The sequence below is a fragment of the Ahaetulla prasina genome, chromosome 1, assembly GCF_028640845.1.
Source record: "Ahaetulla prasina isolate Xishuangbanna chromosome 1, ASM2864084v1, whole genome shotgun sequence".
Classification (NCBI taxonomy): domain Eukaryota; kingdom Metazoa; phylum Chordata; class Lepidosauria; order Squamata; family Colubridae; genus Ahaetulla; species Ahaetulla prasina.
Genome location: NC_080539.1, coordinates 183989078 through 184010263, shown reverse-complemented (window position 1 = coordinate 184010263; position 21186 = coordinate 183989078). Strand labels below are relative to the sequence as shown.

General features: G+C 39.1%; 1 protein-coding gene across 2 annotated transcripts in view; it reads right to left on the bottom strand.

Annotated features, from left to right (window-relative positions):
* MCM3AP (minichromosome maintenance complex component 3 associated protein) overlaps positions 1 to 21186 on the bottom strand; it is a 55133-nt gene that overhangs the window by 9530 nt on the left and 24417 nt on the right. For both annotated transcript variants that reach the window (XM_058184633.1, XM_058184643.1), the window contains 12 exons: positions 17073 to 17204; positions 15877 to 15990; positions 14838 to 14990; positions 13842 to 14039; positions 12233 to 12301; positions 11418 to 11552; positions 9364 to 9517; positions 8053 to 8311; positions 6299 to 6396; positions 4499 to 4889; positions 3919 to 4176; positions 2659 to 2788 (listed from right to left, as the gene is read on the bottom strand). In XM_058184633.1, the coding sequence (XP_058040616.1) occupies positions 2659 to 2788; positions 3919 to 4176; positions 4499 to 4889; positions 6299 to 6396; positions 8053 to 8311; positions 9364 to 9517; positions 11418 to 11552; positions 12233 to 12301; positions 13842 to 14039; positions 14838 to 14990; positions 15877 to 15990; positions 17073 to 17204 (2091 nt within the window). The remainder of the gene's footprint in view (positions 1 to 2658; positions 2789 to 3918; positions 4177 to 4498; positions 4890 to 6298; positions 6397 to 8052; positions 8312 to 9363; positions 9518 to 11417; positions 11553 to 12232; positions 12302 to 13841; positions 14040 to 14837; positions 14991 to 15876; positions 15991 to 17072; positions 17205 to 21186) is intronic.

Below are 21186 nucleotides of genomic sequence, written 5' to 3'. Positions count from 1 at the left end.
AATAAATTTTATCTTGACCTTGGAGACAAATGCAGCTAGTGGCTTATTCACCCAGGTAACTTGCCTCAACAATTCCCCATGAAAATAGCACATGAACAAAACTGCTTTTGAGAATTAACATCCTAGCTTGGATAAATTCAAAATTGGCTAGGAGCTAGGAAGTGCAACTAGCAACGTTTCTAGTGACAAAATAAACATGGACTGAAGGTTGAAGTGGATGAAAGATGAGTTTTACCCATATCTTGAGTAAGAGGGAGAAAAATCAAATGATATTTTAAAGCATAAAAAGGTGCTATGGCTTTTCAACATTTGCATCACATCAATGCTGATTTATAGATAACATTGTATGATTATTGAGGGTTCATGCAGTTGATGAAATGAGAGTAGCAGCATTTAGAATTGTCCCTTCATAATAAACATAGAATTGGCCACTTTCATCACTACTGGGCATTTCTAATTAAGCCAAGTGACCAGAATCCTAAAATATTTTATTTATTTAGAATTTTTATATTGCCACCTACTCACTCAGGGAGACTCAAGGTGGCTTACAGAAAATAAAAACACAATATAAAAGAAATAACAATAATAAATAATAAAAATAATAGAATGATAATCCTCCACCCACTCCCCGACGACAACAAACACACATATCAGCCATTTAATGGGCACCATCCTGTTCTGGATTCCCCAAGCCCTCTAGCAGAACTGTCTTCAGGGCCTTCCAAAAGAGCGTCAGAATGGGGGCCAGTCTAATTTTCGGAGTGATGATGTTCCAGAGGCTGGGAGCCACCACAAAGAATGCCCTTTTTCTTGGTCCCGTCAAATGTATCTCCTTAGGGGACGGAACTCGCAACATTTCTTCCCTCCCCACAAGAGAGTCCTTCAGATAACTGGTCCCAAGCCATGAAGGGCTTTAAAGGTAGCGTCCAGCACCTTGAATTGCACCCGGAAACATATCAGCAACCAATTCAGCTCCCGCAGGAGAGATGACACATGTGCACTCCAAGGTCTGCACAAAACTATGTAGGCCGCTGCATTTTACACCAACTGCAGCTTCCAGATGCTTTTCAAGGGCAACCCCATGTAGAGTGCATTGCAATAGTCAAGACGAGAAGTGACTAGGACATGAGTGATCATGAGTAGGGATTGTTATTCCAGGAAAGGGTGTAATTAGTGTACAACCCACAATTGCGCAAAGATTCTCCTGGCCATGACTGCCACCTGCTCTTCGACCAGGATTCACGAGTCCAGGAGAACACCCAGATTATGCACTGGGACTATTTGGGGCAGTACCACCCCAACCAAGACCAAAGGTGGCAATTCTCCATGGACTAAAGAACCCCAAACCAAGAGCCACTCAGTCTTGCCGGGTTAAGTTTCAACCCATTGCTCCCCATCCAGTCTCTAACAGCCTCCATGTACTGCAAGAGGGAGGTCATAGCATCGCTTAACTCACCATGGGCTGAGATATACAGCTGAGTATCATCAACGTATTGGTAATATCTCTCAGTCCATGGTGACAGATGATCTCACCCAACAGCTTCATGTAGATGTTGAATAGGAGCAGAGAGAGCACCAAGCCCTGCAGAACCCCACAAAGCAGTGGGTGAGGACTGGATCTCTTACCTCCTATTAACACCAACTGAGAGCAGCCACAAAGGGAGGAAGTGAACCAAGATAGTACAAAGCCCTCAACTCCCTACCCTTGAAGCAGTTCCAGAAGGATACCCTCGTTGATGGTATCGAAAGCCACTGAGAGGTCAAGTAGAGCAAGGATGGATACACCACATCCATCACACTCCCGCCAGAGATGATCAACAAGTGTGACCAATGCCGTTTCTGTCCCATATTCAGGCCTGAATCCTGACTGATAAGATTCTAGATAATCAGTTTCATCCAGAAACCTCTGGAGCTACCGCGCAACCACCTACTCAACATTCTTCCCCAGAAAGGGAAGATTGGAGACAGGTCAGAAATTATCCAACAGGATGGGATCCAACAATGGCTTCTTGAAAAGAGGGCAGACCACAGCCTCCTTAAAGTGCTGGGGCACTACCCTTTCCTGTAGGGAATCATTAATCACCGCCAGAGTCCACCCGTCTGTCCCATCTTCGGAAGCTTTCACAAGCCAGGAGGGACATGGACTAAAACACAGGTACTTGCATACCTGTCCAGTTCCTCAGGAGCAACAGGGTCAAACTGTTCCCAGTTAACAGGGCAAAAACCTGCCCCAAGGGTCTGCACTGGACCAGAAACTATGCTGGCATCTAACTGGGAACAAAATCAAGCAACTTTGTCTTCGAGAAAACTTGTAAATTTCTCAGCTCGCCCGCTCTGGTGGACCTGTCTTCTTCTTCCCCAGGAGGAGATGCCTCACCTTAAAGAAGTCTATTATTGTGGCTTAATAATCATTTTAATCCCCTTCATTGGTAATTACAAATTTTGCCACAAAGTACATCATATTACATTTTCTTCTGTTAATACTTACTTACTTCTGAATAAGGATATTAAATCAAGAAGAAAGGAAAGTGACTCAGGGCAATAGTAATAATAAAAATGCCTTATTTCCAAGCCCAGCTATACTTAGTTTTTAGGATAAAAATCATTTAAACAGAAATTGTTCATAAATACAACACTTACAGAAAAAGACAATCCTACCTTTCTTGATTTTGTTGGATCTCCTTCTGAGTTTTTAATCTGGCTTCCTCCCATGAGAAAGGACAAATGAATTTTTGCAATTGTTCCTTTAAAAAGTATACGTGTATCTGTCCATCTTTACTAACTGCTTCTAAAAGATGCAAAAAAATACAACCATCAGAAAATTAACAGCAAGCAGTTTTTTCCAAGTTCATCACAATTTATTTATGCTTATTTATTTACACTGCTCAACTCCCAGTGACTTTATTCTTAAAATAAAAATTGTATTCATTTATATAGAATGCTAGTTTAACTAAGCAGGAGACAAAAAACAAATCTACCTTTCCATCCTTTTATTTTAGTCTATGCAGATATAGAATATTTAAGTATTTAATATAATAATATAACAGCAATACAAACCTTTACCTCTTCACTTACAATGAGATTTATAAAGAAATCTGAGTATGCTTAACAATTTTTATAAAAAGAATACAGCTTTTTTTCATGTTTTTCATTTTTTCTGATTTTTTCTTGCAAAAAATAAAGTAGAAAAATTAATTTAAAATGGAAATGATTAAACTTGTAATTTTTAATGAAGTTATTCTTTCAGACATTTTTATTAAATTATGCTATAAAGTAATTGATTTGACTTTTTCTCTTAATGGCATAAATACTTGTTTTTCTCATGTGAATCTAACTAATATTTGATATATTTTAAAATATCAATGTATCAACAAAAGACTGAAAATATTAAAATATTTTCTTTATCAAGAAGCACAATGAGACGTTTGGAGCATAAAAACAATGTCCCTCCGTGAGGCTTCTAGAGTTGTTATTGAGATGATTTTTAAATTGGGGTGGGACTAGTAAAAAACAATTAAGTTTAATATTAAATTTAAATAAGATTGTATTTCAATCCCATGCATTTTTATGAATATTAAACTGAAAAGGATTGGGCACCCAATTATCACAAGCATTTCCCAAATCAGAGCTATCAAAAATGTTACTTCCAAACTGGTGGTAACACTGAAAGTTCAAGAGTAGTAGTCTTTGAATCCCTGATTTCAGTGGGAGAAATATTTGAGAGGAAAAATCCACTTTCTCCATGCCATGCACAATTTTATACATCTTGATCATGTCTCCCTGAATAATGTTTTACTAAAAAAACAAAACACAAAGCTTTTTCTAAAGTATAGGGTTTCAAAACAAATATATCAAATACAATTTAAAAAGAAACCTGTAACAAAACTGAAAAATTATTGCTCAAAGAATCTTTATTACCTGGTGCTACTGAAAGGTGAGGAGGGTTCCAGTCTCTCAATTTATGATTAATGCACAGTGCCAAGATATGATCCCAAGGAATTTCCCAAACAGAAGGGCCATCTTTTTCTGCGTTGGCATGCTTCTGATCCTTCCACTTCAAGTAAATGTTGCTCAACAAATTCTCTACCTGAGATTGGAGTATTTCCTGGGTCTGATGAGAGCTAGCCGTTTGGGACACATACTGGAAAATCATAGCACAAACAGGAAGCCAGGGAGCTGAGAGAAGGGGGAATAGAAAAACATTTATTTTACTATGCCAAATTATGGGGAAATCACCGTTTTTATTTTATATCCCAATTTTATTCAGATAAAATTTGGGAATGGCCCAATCGAGACACGTATTAACCCATGTCTGCTTATTCAATTTTAAATCTCTATGCACATTAATAAGCTTAAATGGTCTCCAGAGGATGGTAGAGCATAGGAAAGCCTGAAGGAACGTTGTCGATGGGGTTGCGATGGGTCAGACACGACTTTCCAACTAACAACAAAAATGCACATTAAAATTGTGATCTGCCCTTAGATAGAAGGTTCTTACCACCAAAAGGAGGAACATCCATTTGCGGAATCTGAAAGGACAGCAGTGCCTTTTTTAGCCATGCAAGATGGCGGGGTTTGTTCCACTGGAGGTGGGGAAGCCACTTATTGCCTCCAGCTTCTGCAAATTCGGTTACAGGCCAGGACAAATCCCTGAGATCTCCTGAAGTGGCAACTTCAGCCAGGAACTGTATCACACTGTTGTACAGCTCTATTATGATGCTGGGGTCTTGAGAAGGTAACCCAGCCATATGTCTCTCCCACTTATCTTGGTAGAAAGCCTGAGTGAAATTACAGTGAAGGCCATCTTCAAGGTACTGCATGATGGTCTGGCAGCAAAGTTTGATAGATTGTGGATACTGAGTGACCAACCACTGTACTGCCTCAGAGAGCTATGGATAAAAGCAGAGACAACAAATTCACAATCTGACAACAGAAAAGGTAAAGTGCAAATCCTGTGGCAAATCCTTCCCAAATTAAGACTCTTGCTTAGACTGAAGCATTTTAGTCCAGCTCTTCTTTTGTACTATTTTGTTATTAGATTTATATTTGTTTAGAAAGTCAAGGCACCATACACAGCAATTCCTTCTCCCATTCCACACTCCCAACAGCAACTTTTTGAAGTTGTTGGACTGACAGCTCAAGTCACCTTCCATGACTGAGGGTGGATTTCAACTTGGGTCTCCCAAATACCAGTCCAGTGGCATTAGTATTACACCATCATTTTTAGATCTAATAAACTGGTTTTTTTTAAATGTCAACCTTTTAGCCAACCTTTCAGACCAGTGATGGTGAACCTTTTAGAGACCGAGTGCCCAAACTGCAATGCAAAACCCACTTATTTATCGCAATGTGCCAACACGGCAATTTAACCTGAATAATGAGGTTTTACTACCTAAAATAATGATAAACGCAGAGTTCAGCTAATTGTTCTAAGAAAAACGTGATAAATGCACTTTTATGCCCCTTCAATTTTTTTCTGCTTTTGAAATATTACGTTTAGCAACAATAAAAAAGAAAAAAAATTAATATCATTTCTCTCTTTCCACCCTCTCTCCCCCAGTCTTTCTCCCTCTCTTTCTCTTTCCCCTCTATCCCTCCCCCCTTTTCTCTCTTTCCCTCCCTCAATCTCTCTTTCCTTCCCTCTTTTTCTTTCCCTCCCTCTCTCTCTTTCCCTCCCTCTCTCTTTCTCTCTCTTTCTCTTTTCCTCCCTCTTTATCTCTCTCTATGTCTCATCTATCATCCATCTATCTATCTATCTATCTATCTATCTATCTATCTATCTATCTATCTATCTATCTATCTATGCTCTCCTGTCCAGCTTCACATGTCATGTGAATCCAAGCACTTGGGCTGTGGAGGGGGAGTGGAGCCTGGCAGGCAAAGCCAAGTGTTGGAGATCTACACAAAATAAGGCAACTCCAATCTGGATCCTGTCAGGGAGAACCCCCCCCCCCACCTTCCCTCTCCCTCTCTCCCGCAGGGGCCCGGGCACCCTGAGCGCAGCTCTCTTCTCAGACGCGACCAGCAAGCAAACAAACGTGGCGCTCTGGCTGGGAGGTGGCAGCGTGGAGCCCCACCTCTGGCCAATGAGAATAGACCAGGCAGGGCGCGCACCTTCCCTGCTGCCGCTGGCTGGGAGGGATGTGCAAGCTGAACATTTGGAGCTGCGCTTGTCAAAGTTTGCAAGTGGGCTCAGTGGGGCTGCTTAGCAGGGAGACTCCAGCCCATTTAGTTTGCTTCAGTGCGGGATGGGAATGCAGAAGGTAGACTACAAACTTCATCCATAGAAAGTTCTTACCTTGCTGGAACCCTGCAAATCATTTATAGAATCTGGGATTTCAACAACGCTGTAGTTTGAGATAAGTTTAGCTGAAATCAAGTCAGGCAGCATCAAACCTTTGAAAACAAGAAGTTGCACTTTAGTCATATAATGCAGAGAATAAAGAAGATGATCTTGATAAAGGGAGAGGAGTTTTACTGCCAAGGCAACAGGTAAACACTGTTTAAACCCAGATGAGGGAGGGTTATGAAAACATCTCAAACAGGCACTTCCCTAATTCGTATGATATATACAGGCACTCCTTGACTTATGACCACACTTAAGCTCCAAATTTGTGCTGTTAAGCAATGCAGTTGTTAAGTGAGTAGCACCCCATTTTATGACCTTTCTTGCCATAGTTATTGAGTGAATCATTGCAGTTGTTAAGTGAATCATGTGATCATTAAGTGAATTTGCCTTTCCCACCCTGACTTTGCTTGTCAGAAGTCAGCTAGGAAAGTCACAAATGACGGTCACATGATCGTGGGATTCTGCAACTATCATAAATACATGCCAAGTACCCAAATTTTTATCACATGACCATGGGAATGCTGCACTGGTTGTAAGTGTGAAAATCAATCATAAATCATTTTTTCATTGCTGTTGTAACTTCAAACAAATTGTTGTAAGTCAAGGAGTACCTGTAAAAGAGGAAGGAAGGGAAACACATTTAGATTTGCAAGATTCTGTTGCCAAGGCAATCTTAATAAGAATAATTGTTGGGTCTATGTGGCATCTAGGGTTGACACATAACTTCTTATTCTCCCCAGATATGCACAGGAAGAAACGGGGACAACTATATGAACAAGCTAAGCTAGGAGTCAGTAATCTTTAAAGGTTTAAGTATATCAAATGCTAGGATACATTAATTAGTATGTTGTGTACATGTTCATGTTATTTGCTCTCCCCCACATACAGATGCACATAAAAAACTTTTCATATACAGTCTCATACGCGGCTACTCACTACATGATCTGCACTCATGCACAAACCTTCCCTCTGCTCAAGATAGAGATTTAGCTTCACCTGAATGAGAACCACAGAACTTCCTTTTTCCTTTCCTAGTCCCTTGCAAATTTCAGCACTTAACACAAGAGCCCTAATAGATAAAAAGTGAAAAATGAGAGCCTCAGCAGATACTAATGGAGGTTTGGTATTAGCCAACTCCTTTTTTAGGGGAAAATACCAACCAACATTATCATCCATCTAAAAAACTTATCCTGAGAAGATTCAGCTCTAGCTGTCAGCCCTAGAGGCCATCTTTTTCTTTGGATCTTCAGGGCTGCCACACTTAATGCTGTGGGAAACTGGGAGGGGGGATTGCATAAAGTGTTAGAGATATCTAGCCATATCAACATTCCTTTCTCTGAGAGTCAAGGACATTCAGCCTGCACCTGGAGTGGCGTGACTGAGAGGCATCTCCAGTTGGGACAGTGCATTGATTGGACCATCTGATGGACATGTGGGTGCAAGGGAAGGGACTTGGACTTTCTTTTGGGTGGGGAAAACCTGGAAGCTTTCAAATTTGGGTTTTCCCAGATGTGCCAATATGACATCTCCAATAAAATGGAACTTTGAAGAACTTCTAGCATCAGCGTCTTCTTTCGTTGGGGCTGTACCTAGATTTTCTGTTTAGAGTTCTAAACTCTACATTATTTATAAGCTAATTAAATTTGTTTCTATCTTGGATATTATCATAAATGACTTATATTAGTTTAAAGTTCTTTACATACCTTCCTCTACTTCCTTTTTCACAGTCTCATTTCCAAGACTGGGGACAAGAACCACAAGAGGTAGTTTTGGTTGGAAAGGTATTACTTGAAAGAGTCGTTTCAGCTGAAGTAAGGCTGAAAGCCAATATACATCTTCCTCTGCAGGATCATCACTTCTTACTTGAGGTGATAGAAGAAGAAGAAGCCCACTAGTTCCAAGTAGTTCTTTCAAAGTTTCTGGGTCTTCAAGTTCAGAAGTGCCAAGTGTTCCACAAGCCACCTACAAAGGAAAACAGTTTATTTCCATTTATAGAAAGAGCAAAGAAGTTCCCACTTTAAAATTCAGAAGCATTCTTCAAAGTCTGCAGTAAAGTTTTATAAATAAAAGAGTTCTCAAAAACATTACAAGTCCAAGGATTCAGATTTTTAAAACTTTCAAATAGAATTTTTTAAAACATTCAGATGGCAGTTTATTTTTATTTTATATTTCTAAACCATCTGTCTCCCTTGAAGAGGGGCGCTAGTTGCTGAAATAAAGCCAGGTGCAAGCTCACTATCTTCTAGTCTCATATTTTTTAGTAAGATTTAAACCAATATTTCCAAGTCGTAGCCATTTCTGGGCGTATGGACTTCAACTCCCAGAATTCCACTGCCAGCATGGCCATTCTGGCAGGTGAAGTCCATAGCCTTAGAAATGGCCATGGTTGGGAGACATTGATTTAAACCCATCAGTCTTGAAGTGAATTCTCAGAGAGTTTCCAGGGCTGTAGGTGGACTTAAACCTGAGTCTTCCTAGCCCTTAACTACTAACCCAGACTTAAGTTCTCATGCTTCTGTTTCTGAACCACTCTTTCATTCTGGCATAGCTGAACTAAAAGTAGCAATTTTTTTAAAATTTGAATTTATATCCCGCTCTTCTCTGAAGACTCAGGGCGGCTTACACTGTGTTAAGCAATAGTTTTCATCCATTTGTATATTATATACAAAGTCAACTTTTATTGCCCCCAACAATCTGGGTCCTCATTTTACCTACCTTATAAAGGATGGAAGGCTGAGTCAACCTTGGGCCTGGTGGGACTTGAACTTGCAGTAATTGCAAGCAGCTGTGTTAATAACAGACAGACTTAGTCTGCTGAGCCACCAGAGGCCCCTGTTCAAGACTCTCTTCTCTGATTATGGATTTCATTTCTTTACCTCTGCCCTCCCTTCCCACAATCTTTGAATTAATGCAGCTACTTTGAGTACAGAAGATTACTGTCCTTGCCCAAAACAGAACTTGTTTTGTACTATCTGTCAAGATAGTAGCATCAGAAAATTATTACTTGAGCAGACCTTTATGCACACACTAAGATAGGTTTCTTGATCTTCTTGTGATTGGAGAGATGTATGCAGTGCAAGTGTCTGAATTCTGCTATTTGCCTGAGATGCAGATTCCTTTTCATTTCTTTTGATTTGAAATTTAGCTTTCAACCATTCCGTTAGAATTCTATAACCAGAAAAGAAATAAGTACTTTCAGAACTGTATCACAGATTTGATTCCTAGCACTATGTCCAATTAAAATGTTAAATATTTGTTAACATACAAAAAACATTAATTTATCAAATGGTATAAAATTATAATGAAGATGTTTTTACTTAATATTAAACTTTGAAGCACTGATTAAGATCAACTTATGAAAATAAATCTAAAGAACCTGCAACAGTAGTGTGCAGTGCAAACAACCATAATCATTACTTTCAAACACCCAACAAGCACTGAAGAGGCTCAACCTCATCTGGATTATGTATAGTTCTACTCCACATTTAGGGAGATTTCCTCCTAAAAAATTTTTTTATTATTATTATTGCAAATCTTAGGGTTCTTGTTTATAGTTGTCATTCTAGCTATACAACATAACAATATACTGTATTAGCAACATCTATTGTTAAATAATGGAAATATAGAACATGATTTGCAGATGCAATATGTATTTTCTCTCCTGTATTTTTGTATTCTTGTGTATTTTTTGTATTTTCTTAATCATTTCTTTATTTACTCAAGTTTTATTTGGTTAAAAAAACAGAGCTTAATACCATACATGCTTACTCTGAGAAAAAAATATCCTTACTAGGTTTAATGGGATTTAAAGGATCCTAAATTAACCAACCATTTAGTATTACTTGACTTTATTGATTGTATATGTGGTATAAAGATACCATAGCCTTTACTTTTCTAGTCTGAAAATTTTTTGCTGAGAAAAGACAAGAAAGGAAGCATTCTGTTGTTATTATAGAGAAGGAAAAAAATTACAGTATACAGTGAGAAGCCGAGAATCAAAGATAACCTCAGTGTGATATCTTCACCTACAGAAATACTAAGCCACTTTTAATACAGCTGTTGAAGTTAATTTATTTATATAAAACTGATAGCACTCTTTGCCTACAGGCTATCCAAAGACATTGGCTAGTGACATTGATACTGGCCTCTAAGTTATAATCCTCTCTTCCCTGCTCTGTATTTATAAAACAGGAACTATGTTCAAATGCTAACCTACAAACTATAAACATGCAAAAGGCTATTCACATTTCCAGGGCATAATGATTTTGTCCTAGAAAATTTCTCTAGATTTAATCTAAGAATATTCCAAAAATTATCTGCTTCTGCCACTCTAATCTAGGAGCATATAACCTGAAGAGTTTAATCCAGGGATGCACAACAATCAGGAGTACAGCCTCCAGAACCCCTCCCAAAGGTAATGTTCAATGTGACAGCTTTAGGATAATACCAAATATATGGGAGGAAAATAATATCCTTAATTGAACTTAATTTCCATTGAATGCAAATATAAATTAAATATGATTTACTTTTTAAATCCACCCTCTAGATTCAAAGGTAAAATGAGGGCATGAAAGATTTGAGGCCTACTCTTGGGCAAGCCATCCCTATGGAGGCCAGCCAGTATAATATCTCTTCCTGTTCTTCATCCATGCATTTGGAAGACAGACAATAACGGTAATTAGCCTCCAAATATTAAAGATTTTTCTCTCGACAGGAAAACAATGGGTAAAGGAAAAAAGCACATGTGCTTGCTTCCTGCAGCAAATAAAAAAGGTCTCCTCTGGTGATAGCAGAGAACTCTGAGGAATTGAAAATGTGGCAAATGGGCCAAAGAAGTGAAAAATTAAGCAGTTGAAAGAAATAACAAAATAGATTTTAAAAGCAGAACAAAAGTTGTCCTAGAAGACTGAAGTTATGAACAATATACTTAGGAGCTGAAACACTTCTTGTGAGTTTAGATAACAGCATATTATTACTAACAAAATATGAATGGGAACACTATCCTATTCAACCTGAGAACTGCACAATCAACACACTGACTCTTGCACTGTCTCATTTCAAGCAGTACCTTCTGGGATCTTCAGCAGGATAGTCATCATAACTTGGCAACACCAGCAGTGTTTTCCAAAAGATCTTTTCTTGTTGCATAGGAATATTTTCAGCAATTAATGTTGGTAGATCTAGTGGACTCCATGCTGTATCTCTGAGACACACAACATAATATTAAACTGTGTAACCATATTCATTGTAGATTATATTTCCTAAAGAGTGTTTCAGGAAAAATAGATCACTTTAAGCCATTTAAAATTATTTACTTTAATAACAAAAAACAATAAATCTAAAATAAATCTCCTGAAAATTTGTTTCCAGAACAAGCCTATGTATTCATTTAATAGTTGCTACAACAGTCAACTTAATGGTTGATTAAACATAATGGTTAAAACATACTAGTTTATAACTTGATTTTTTTCTAAAATAATATATTCCAAAGCTTTAGGAGATGTAAAAATCCATTCTTATAAAATCTTGTTAAAAAGATTGCAGCTCATGCACTAGATGAAACAGCATTTATTTAATTAGCAGTTGTCTAAATGCATTTTAAAACTCATTGTACAGAGACAAATCAGAGGAGTTCTCTGGGCAGGGCAGTCAGTTTTTGACTTTTCTCCTGCATTTTGTCCAGTAACCCTCTTCCGGTGACATATGTCCCTTCTCTGTTCAGGTGTTACAAAACTTATTCTTCATAAAAACAGTATGGATTACTTTTTGGTTCAAAATATATTTAATTCTTAAATCTCTCATGACTTTAGTTAGATTACAATGATTGACAGTAATCTCAAAGCTTTCAGTTTGTTCTAACAATTTAATTAAAATAGAACATACTGTAATAATTGCTGATAAAAATGTTGTACTTTCATTTGGTGGATGGTCTTGTTCCGTATCCATTGAAACCTGAAAATAAATACCACTGTATGAATCACTTGACTGTATCAAACAGCAAACATTTCTCATTTGTACTTAGCCACCACCTTGTGTCCTTTGATTTGTCAAATGTATAAGGACCTGCATCTAACATTCAACCAAAGTTAAGAATAGTTATCAGTTTAAAAAGTCCTCCTGTAATATTTTCTTTGATAGAATACACAGCTTTTATTTTATTTTTATTTTATGCTGACACCAAGTATCAACTCTGACTATATCCAGAAACAGAGCTAAAATCTTTAAGTGTTCAGCTTCCCTCAGGAGGCAGCTCTATGCAGAAACAAAAGGAATCATCTTGCTAAGTGGCAGCAGCTTGCAACCTTCCCTGTCAGTTTCCACATAGACCTTCTAGGAAAGCCGACAGAGAAAATTGAACATGCAATCACATAACTGGAAACTGGCTGTAAATCATAAGTTAAGGAGTAGCTGTATCAATTTAGATTAATTTATCTTAGATTTAAACGTAAATAAATAGAAAAGAAAGCTAGACGTTATTTAAGAAAAGATACTTTGAAGTATGTAAGATTTAAACTAATCAACCAAACACAGGGATGAAGGATCTGTAGCTCTCTGGAAGTAATGAATTATAGCTCCCAGCATCTACCATTGTTAGCCAGCATCACTGCTACGATGGGATCCTCAAAGAAATGTCCTGGGAAATAGTTACAGTACTTCTCTATTCAAGCAGCCACCTTACAACTTATCACTTTTAAGGAGAATTCCTTAAAAGCTACAGAAAGTGCAACTGAAGAATGAGAACAAATGTACTGTTCTCAGGGAAAGGATATTGGAAGAATGGCAGGAGTTCAGAGGAAATATCCTGTTCCTCCCATCTAAAACGGCAAGTCTCCCCAGGCAGGCTGCCCTATATATGACTCATTGTTGGTTTGGATCTCAAAGCATTTATACAAGCAGCAAGCAAAATGCTTGATGTAGATGCATCAGAAATAACTGGCCCTAATTCTCTGCAGCATATATCCTCCAATATAACAGGAAGACAAGGGAAGTGATCAGAGAAAAAAAATGTGCTGATTCCTCAGGATAAAATACAAAGCACTGTGAGAAGTGGGAGTGGGAATGATATTGTATCATTTGCATGATAGCAATAGCAATAGCACTTAGACTTATATACCATTTTACAGTGCTTTACAGCCCTCTAAGAGGTTTACAGAGTCAACATGCTGCCCACAACAATCTGGGTCCTCATTTTACCAACCTCGGAAGGATGGAAGGCTGAGTCAACCTTGAGTCTGGTGAGATTTGAACTGCCAAATCCTATATCCCTCGGGAGATAGGGCGGTATAAAAATGCAAAAATGCGAATGTGAATGCAGGCAGCCGGCAGGCAGCAGAAGTAGCCTGCAGTACTGCACTCTAACCACTGCGCCACCACGACTCATAATAACACCATGTTGCATATATCATCATCCTGATACCATCATAGCATGGGGAAGAAAGAGGTAACTGCTACATGCTCTTCTTTCATGTATATGGAGACAGACAGTACTTACTGCAGGCAGGCGGTACCAAGAGTCCCGGCATGTCCCAAATTCACAATTCTTTTTATTAGATGCTCCCTGGAAATTGGACACTCTGCAGAGGGTGAAAGGGCTTTCAATTTATCTTTTGGGTCTACATAACATGGTGCTGCTGGGAACGCTCTCATCTGTCTTTTCAATTTCTTTCGGGCCAAAACAGCTTCTTTCCATCTTCAAGAGAATGTACAAGCAAGGTTCATTGACTACCAAAATACACAACTTACTAGAACCATCCTTTCAATTAGACTGTATTTTATCTGCTTGATACCAGATTATAACCAGTTCTAGTGGGGAAGCAAATGTTTTCTGCACTGTTAGAAGAGAAGGAAGAAAAGGCTATACAGCCTTCTCTATAGAACATAGCAATTATATGTACTCTTCATTCAATTGCTCATTTGCCCTATAGTGAAAAAAAAAAAGAGAAGTGATATGTGTTTTTCTTGTTGCCTTCCTATTTTAGTCACCTTAAAAAGCCACCTGCATGAGATGGACAGCTATAGAGAATGAACGAACGAATGAATGAATGAATGAATGAATTTCCCAGCTTTTTTCTTTCCATGGAGACTGCATATATATCTGGCTTATATAAAGTTTCATTTTTGGATTTAGTCCCAAGTTCCATTTAAAAGTCTATCTTGGATGGACTTGTTAGGCAAAAGTAAGAGTAGCTAACTTTACCAGCATTACCACTATAAATTCAGAGCAAACCAGGCAAACACATTATGATACGTAAACTATAAATGACAATTAGAGATCACAGGAGAATTTGCAAGAGAAGTACTTCCACAATTTAAAACTTAAAGAAACAAGTTTTGTCGTGTAGTTATATCCTGTAGAATAAAATTGCAAGAATAATGAAAAGATTTTACAAATCTTATCCTGAGCTTATTAGTGGAAGAAATATGATACAAGTAAGAGAATAATTACCGGTAAACTTCTTAAGAGCCAACTTTACTACACTTGACATACCTTTGTAAGTATTTGCAGAAGCACTGAAGTTCTTGCAGGGTCTCTTTAGCATTTTGGAAAATTTCATCCTCCAAAAATGCATCCATCATTTCAGCACAGATTTCATGTGAACACCGGACAATACGTGCCTTTTGATCTCTCTCCACAGCACACCTAAAATATAATAAATTAATTTAACAGATATCTCAAGATAGTTTTTAGTACTTCTGGCTTTCTGTCATACAACAGATGATTAGATTTCATTTCAAAGAACAATTCAAGAATTGTTTAAAAGCAAATGTTATGTCATATAAATTAAATAACACTGTTGATTAGAACTGCAGTATAGTTTAAATGGAAATTATTGATCACTACATACAAAGTATCATGTCTCTAGTTTGCAAAATTGAAGAAACAAGCCTGAAATGGACATCTAAGTTGAACTAAATTATCATTTATAAAATAAAAAGAAATTATTTATTATTTCTGCATCATCAAAAATATTCCAGTTTATAAACAGTGGCTGTGTAAGAAGAAAACAATTTAGAAAAGAGATTTCTCCCCCACAGTTTCCAATGTTTCCCTACTTCTGAACAACTTGCAAAGGGAAACTGTTGAAGTTAAGGTTGGGAAAATTCTCAGTTTCTTATAAGTGGTTATAGTAATAACTACCTTTTATTTAAAAGCCTAAATCATTATGTTATTAAAAACAGGGAAAGCCCTAAACTGAAAAAAGCTTAAGATGTATAGAAAACAATACCCAGCTCTGGGAAAAGAAATAAGAAATAAAAGTGCTTGGAAACAGATATACATTTCATTACTGGAGCCAGAGTATTAGAAACATCCACAGTAAGAAGAAAGACAAATTATAAAGTGGCAGAAAGACAGCAAAAAATAAGTGTTATTTATCCTAAGGAGAGTGTTTTTATTTTATCTTTCATTACAAAGAATCCATTGCAAGAAAACATCCATAATAATTATTTATGGAACAAGCATAATAAAACTAATAATGATAAAGACATAACGATCAGTAAAGAACATGGTTCTGCAGCTCACGTACTTTAGCTCCTTAACTGAAATTTCTTTTATTTCTTGCTTTATTACTTCTTCCATCAGTTCTGCACCCAGTGACTTGCTTAATATTTGTATTCTCTCTTCTTTTTCCCTTTTTTGCCTAAGATGATGATGGAATGAAATCCAATCATTATGTGTTAAGAAAACTTCAGGTACTTATCTTAATAACAAAGTTTCTCAATAAAAAAATAGCAATCTTAAAAATAAAGTATTCAGTATAAGTTATAAAAACATTACTAAGATACAAGTAATACTAAGTATGTTCTATTTAATTTACATCCTCTGGTTATGTTGTATTTTTTGTTAATTACATCTGTCTGTCTATCTGTCTGTCTGTCTGTCTGTCTTGAGTTGGATCAAGAACCATCTGTGTGCAATCTATTGTTCTACAAATACACTAGTGGTGTTTAAATAATTATCACACAATTGGAACAATGTATAAGAGGGAATATGACAGCATGCAATCTACTCATACCCATTAGCAGCCAGATTCCCTAGAGTATGAAGGAGTTCTATATGTTAACTGATCTACATATGTATACAATGGCCAAACGAATAACTAGCCTCTGGTGGCTCAGGCTGGTAAGACAGTCTGTTATAATAGAATAGAATAGAGTAGAATTTTTATTGGCCAAGTGTGATTGGACACACAAGGAATTTGTCTTGGTGCATATGCTCTCAGTGTACATAAAAGAAAAGATAAGTTCATCAAGGTACAACATTTACAACACAGCTGCTTGCAATTACTGCAAGTTCAAGTCCCACCAGGCCCAAGGTTGACTCAGCCTTCCATCCTTTATAAGGTAGGTAAAATGAGGACCCAGATTGTTGGGGGCAATAAGTTGACTTTGTATATAATATACAAATGGATGAAGACTATTGCTAACATAGTGTAAGCCGCCCTGAGTCTTCGGAAAAGGGCGGGATATAAATGCAAATAAAGAAAAAATAGCAAGGTGCATGGTGAATGGATACTTGGCAGATTCAGGCAAACTTAACTATAGAGGTATTCCTCCAACAGTCACTGTTATGTCTCTTTGCATGTATAATTGAATGAATTTCTCTCTTTATCATTACATCTGATTGGCTCAGAGAACACAATACTGCAATATATTGTAGTACTGCAATTTATACACACTGAAACTTTAAACTGTGTCAGAACAAATGTTAAATAAAAGTTACTTCTCTTTTTCAGCCTGACGCTTTTCTTCTTCAAATCTTTCCTTTTCTTCATTTATTACAACAGATGCAATTTGCCTCAAAATTCCAGACATCACTTCTGTAACTAGTTCATGTACAGTAGCGTCAGAGACCCTATAAAAGAAATAAAATTCATTGTGAAGCCTTAATTGAAAGAACCAGCTGCACATTTCTAAATTTTCTACAACTTCACCAGCTCCTTGACACAGGTGTTTCTTATTCACTTGCACAACCAAGTTACATATATTAACCCATCAATATTAAAATAGAAGTTTCATCTCCAAAATAAAATTTAATTAAAATTTGAGCATAAACAACCCAAGTATTTTAGGTAATGTTGATTTACCAGAATAATCCCCTAGTCCCATGATGGCGAACCTATGGCATGTGTGCCACATGTGGCATGTGGAGCCATATCTGCGGGCACGCAAGCCGTTGCCCTAGGCCAGCTCCAGCACATATGTGTGCACCAGCCAGCTGATTTTCGACTGGCCCTGCCCACGTCACCCCTCCCCTCCTAGAGTCTCCATGTGACCCGTTTTGCATGCCAGGTAAGTACAGGGCTCGTGTGGAGGCTCTGGGAGGGCAAAAAATGAGCCCCCCGGAAGTCCAAAAATGGGCCGTTTCCTGCCTCCAGGGGGCTGAGGGAGGCCATTTTCACCCTCCCCAGGCTCCAGGAAAGTCTCCAGAGCCTGGGGAGGGCGAAAAATAGGCCTACTAGGCCTACCGGAAGTCCAAAAACTGGCGGTTCGGGCCTCCGGGAAGCCGGAGGAGGCCATTTTGGCCCTCCCCTAGCTCCAGGAAAGCCTCCGGAGCCTGGGGAAGGAGAAAAACAGGCCTACCAGAAGTCCGGAAACGGGCTGTTTCCAGCCTCTAGAGGCTTCAGGGAGACCTGCTAGGCCCAAAACGGGGCATGGGTGAGGGGGTTGTGTACACATGTGTGGGGGGCAGGGCAACAGAGGGGTCATGCATGCATGCACAGGGGTGGGGCAGCAGAGGGGGTCACACATGCATGTGCTGGGGCAGGCGCACAGGGGAGGATTGCATTGTAGGTGTAGGCACCTGAGGAAAAAAGGGTTTGCCATCACTGCCCTAGTCCTATTGCTCACATAAGTAGAAATACCCAGCACTGAAACATCAGTGCAAATCTATGGCAGTGCCCTCTCATCCTTACCTGCCACTCCATCCCAAAACCCTCAGCTTTACCCAATGCTGATTTCTCCTCCTCCTCCAATGTTTCACTGCTCCATTTGCTATTCCTTCAACCTTCCCAGCCTCTGTTTTCTCTGCCTTCCTATGCTTCTCTGGTCTCTCCTCATCCCATTAAATATCCATAAAATTATTTTGCTTCCACCGGTTGCAGACGGTGTTGACAGGGGGGCAGAGGTCAACCGCGAGGTGCCTCACCTGTGGTGTACCACAGGGGTCGATTCTCTCGCCCCTGCTGTTCAACATCTACATGAAGCCGTTGGGTGAGATCATCAGTGGCTTCGGGGTGAGATACCAGCAGTACGCTGATGACACTCAGCTGTACTTTTCCACCCCGGGCCACCCCAATGAAGTTGTTGAAGTGCTGTCCCGGTGTTTGGAAGCCGTACAGGTCTGGATGGGGAGAAACAGGCTCAAGCTTAATCCCTCCAAGACGGAGTGGCTGTGGATGCCGGCATCCCAATTCAGTCAGCTGCAGCCGCGGCTGACTGTTGGAGGCGAGTTACTGGCCCCAAAGGATAGGGTGCGCAACTTAGGTGTCCTCCTGGATGATCGGCTGTCGTTTGAAGATCATTTGACGGCCGTCTCCAGGAGGGCCTTCCACCAGGTTCGCCTGGTTTGGCAGTTGCGCCCCTTCCTTGATCGGGATGCCTTGTGCACAGTCACTCATGCGCTCGTTACCTCTCGCTTGGATTATTGTAATGCTCTCTACATGGGGCTCCCCTTGAAGTGCACTCGGAGGCTTCAGCTAGTCCAGAATGCAGCTGCGCGGGTGATAGAGGGAGCTACGCGTAGCTCCCACGTAACACCGCTCCTGCGCAGACTGCACTGGCTACCTGTGGCCTTTCGAGTGCACTTTAAAGTGTTGGTTATGACCTTTAAAGCGCTCCATGGCTTAGGGCCTGGGTACTTACGGGACCGCCTGCTGTTACCACATGCCTCCCACCGACCCGTACGCTCTCACAGAGAGGGACTTCTCAGGGTGCCGTCCGCCAAACAATGTCGGCTGGCGGTCCCCAGTGTCCCCAATGTCGGCTGGGGGCTCCCACACTCTGGAACGAGCTTCCCCCGGGTTTACGCCAAATACCTGACCTTCGGACTTTCCGTCGCGAACTGAAGGCACATCTTTTCATTCACGCGGGGCTGGCTTGAATTGAATTTTATTAATTTTAAATTTTATTAATTAACTTTAAATGGGGTTTTTTAGTCTAGTATATTTTAACTTATCAGGCTAATTTTAAAATAAGTTTTTTAATCTGCTTTTTAAATTGTATATTGTATTATCTGTTTTATTTTTGCCTGTACACCGCCCTGAGTCCTTCGGGAGAAGGGCGGTATAAAAATCAAATAAATAAATAATAAATAAATAAATAAATTTTCTCGTTCACTTACTTCTTTTCATCTTGCAAAAAACAAGTACAACTTTTTAAAAGCTGCAAATTTTATGAAATATTTGCTTCTAAAATAATACATACTGTGAATCTTATTTTCCTAGCAGAGTGAATGAGAAACTGTTGTTTTGGTGGGCCTAAGCCAGTGTTCACTGGTCTGAGAATTCTTGAGTATGCCAATTCCCTTATGACAGGGGTATCAAACACAAGTTGTCACATTATCACTTTTTCCCCCTTTGCTAAACCGGGGGTGGGCGTGCCCATCGTGTGATGCATCCAGCCTGCGGGTTGCAAGTTTGACACCCCTGCCTTATGATGTCTTTTCCAGTAGGGCCTCTGGTGGCTCAGCAGACTAAGTCTGTCTGTTATTAACACAGCTGCTTGCAATTACTGCAAGTTCAAGTCCCACCAGGCCCAAGGTTGACTCAGCCTTCCATCCTTTATAAGGTAGGTAAAATGAGGACCCAGATTGTTGGGGGCAATAAAGCTGACTTTGTATATAATATACAAATGGATGAAGACTATTGCTTAACACAACGTAAGCCGCCGTGAGTCTTCGGAGAAGGGCGGGATATAAATTCAAATTAAAAAAAAAAACCTACTGCGATTGCAGAGACTGTGATATAATGAGTACCCCACACACACCCTTAATGGCTTCAAATGAGCTTGATATACCTATTGAAGGTCCATTATCTGTTTGACTAATTTGCTTGCTGGGCCTCAGATTTCTTTATGATGAAAAGTAGACTCAAGAGATTTTGTTATACATGCTTCCAGTAATATACTTACTAAAAAATTTGAGAAAAATGATTCCTAAGAGAGGCATGTAAAATACAATCCCCTAAACTATATAAGATTGTCTTCTGATTTAGATGGAATTTGATTATTTATTTTTAATCCCACCTTTATTATTTTTTAAAATAAATAATTCAAGGTAATGAACATATCTAATACTTTTCCTATTTGTCCCACAACACTGACCCTGTGAGGTGAATTGGGCTAAGAGATGATTGGCCCAAAGACAACCAGCTGGCTTTCATACCCAAGGCAGGACTAGAATTTACAATCTCCTGTTTTTTTACCTAAGAAACCAGCCTAAACCCCTAAATCAATGATCTTGATTCAGAGGAGAGGGAATTGTGAATTATGTATGGCGACTGACCCTTGCAAGGAGAGGCCTTTAGCCTGTGCACATGTGCTTCTAAGTCTTTGCCTGGTTTTTGCTGCAAGTGCAATTTTGAAAGTAGAGATTGTAAGTAGAGCAACCTATTTGTTTTAGTTTTATACCAACATAGGTACATGAAACTCTAAGCTATAATAAAGATACAGGTAGTCCTTGGGTTACAATGGCAACTGGGACTGAGTTGTTCAAAAAGGACCTTATGTGACCGCAACTTCCAACTTGTCCCACTTCCCCACTCATGAAAAGACAGCATGAAATATTAGAAATTGTGATCATTTGACTATGGAATGCTGCCACATTGTAATTATGAGTG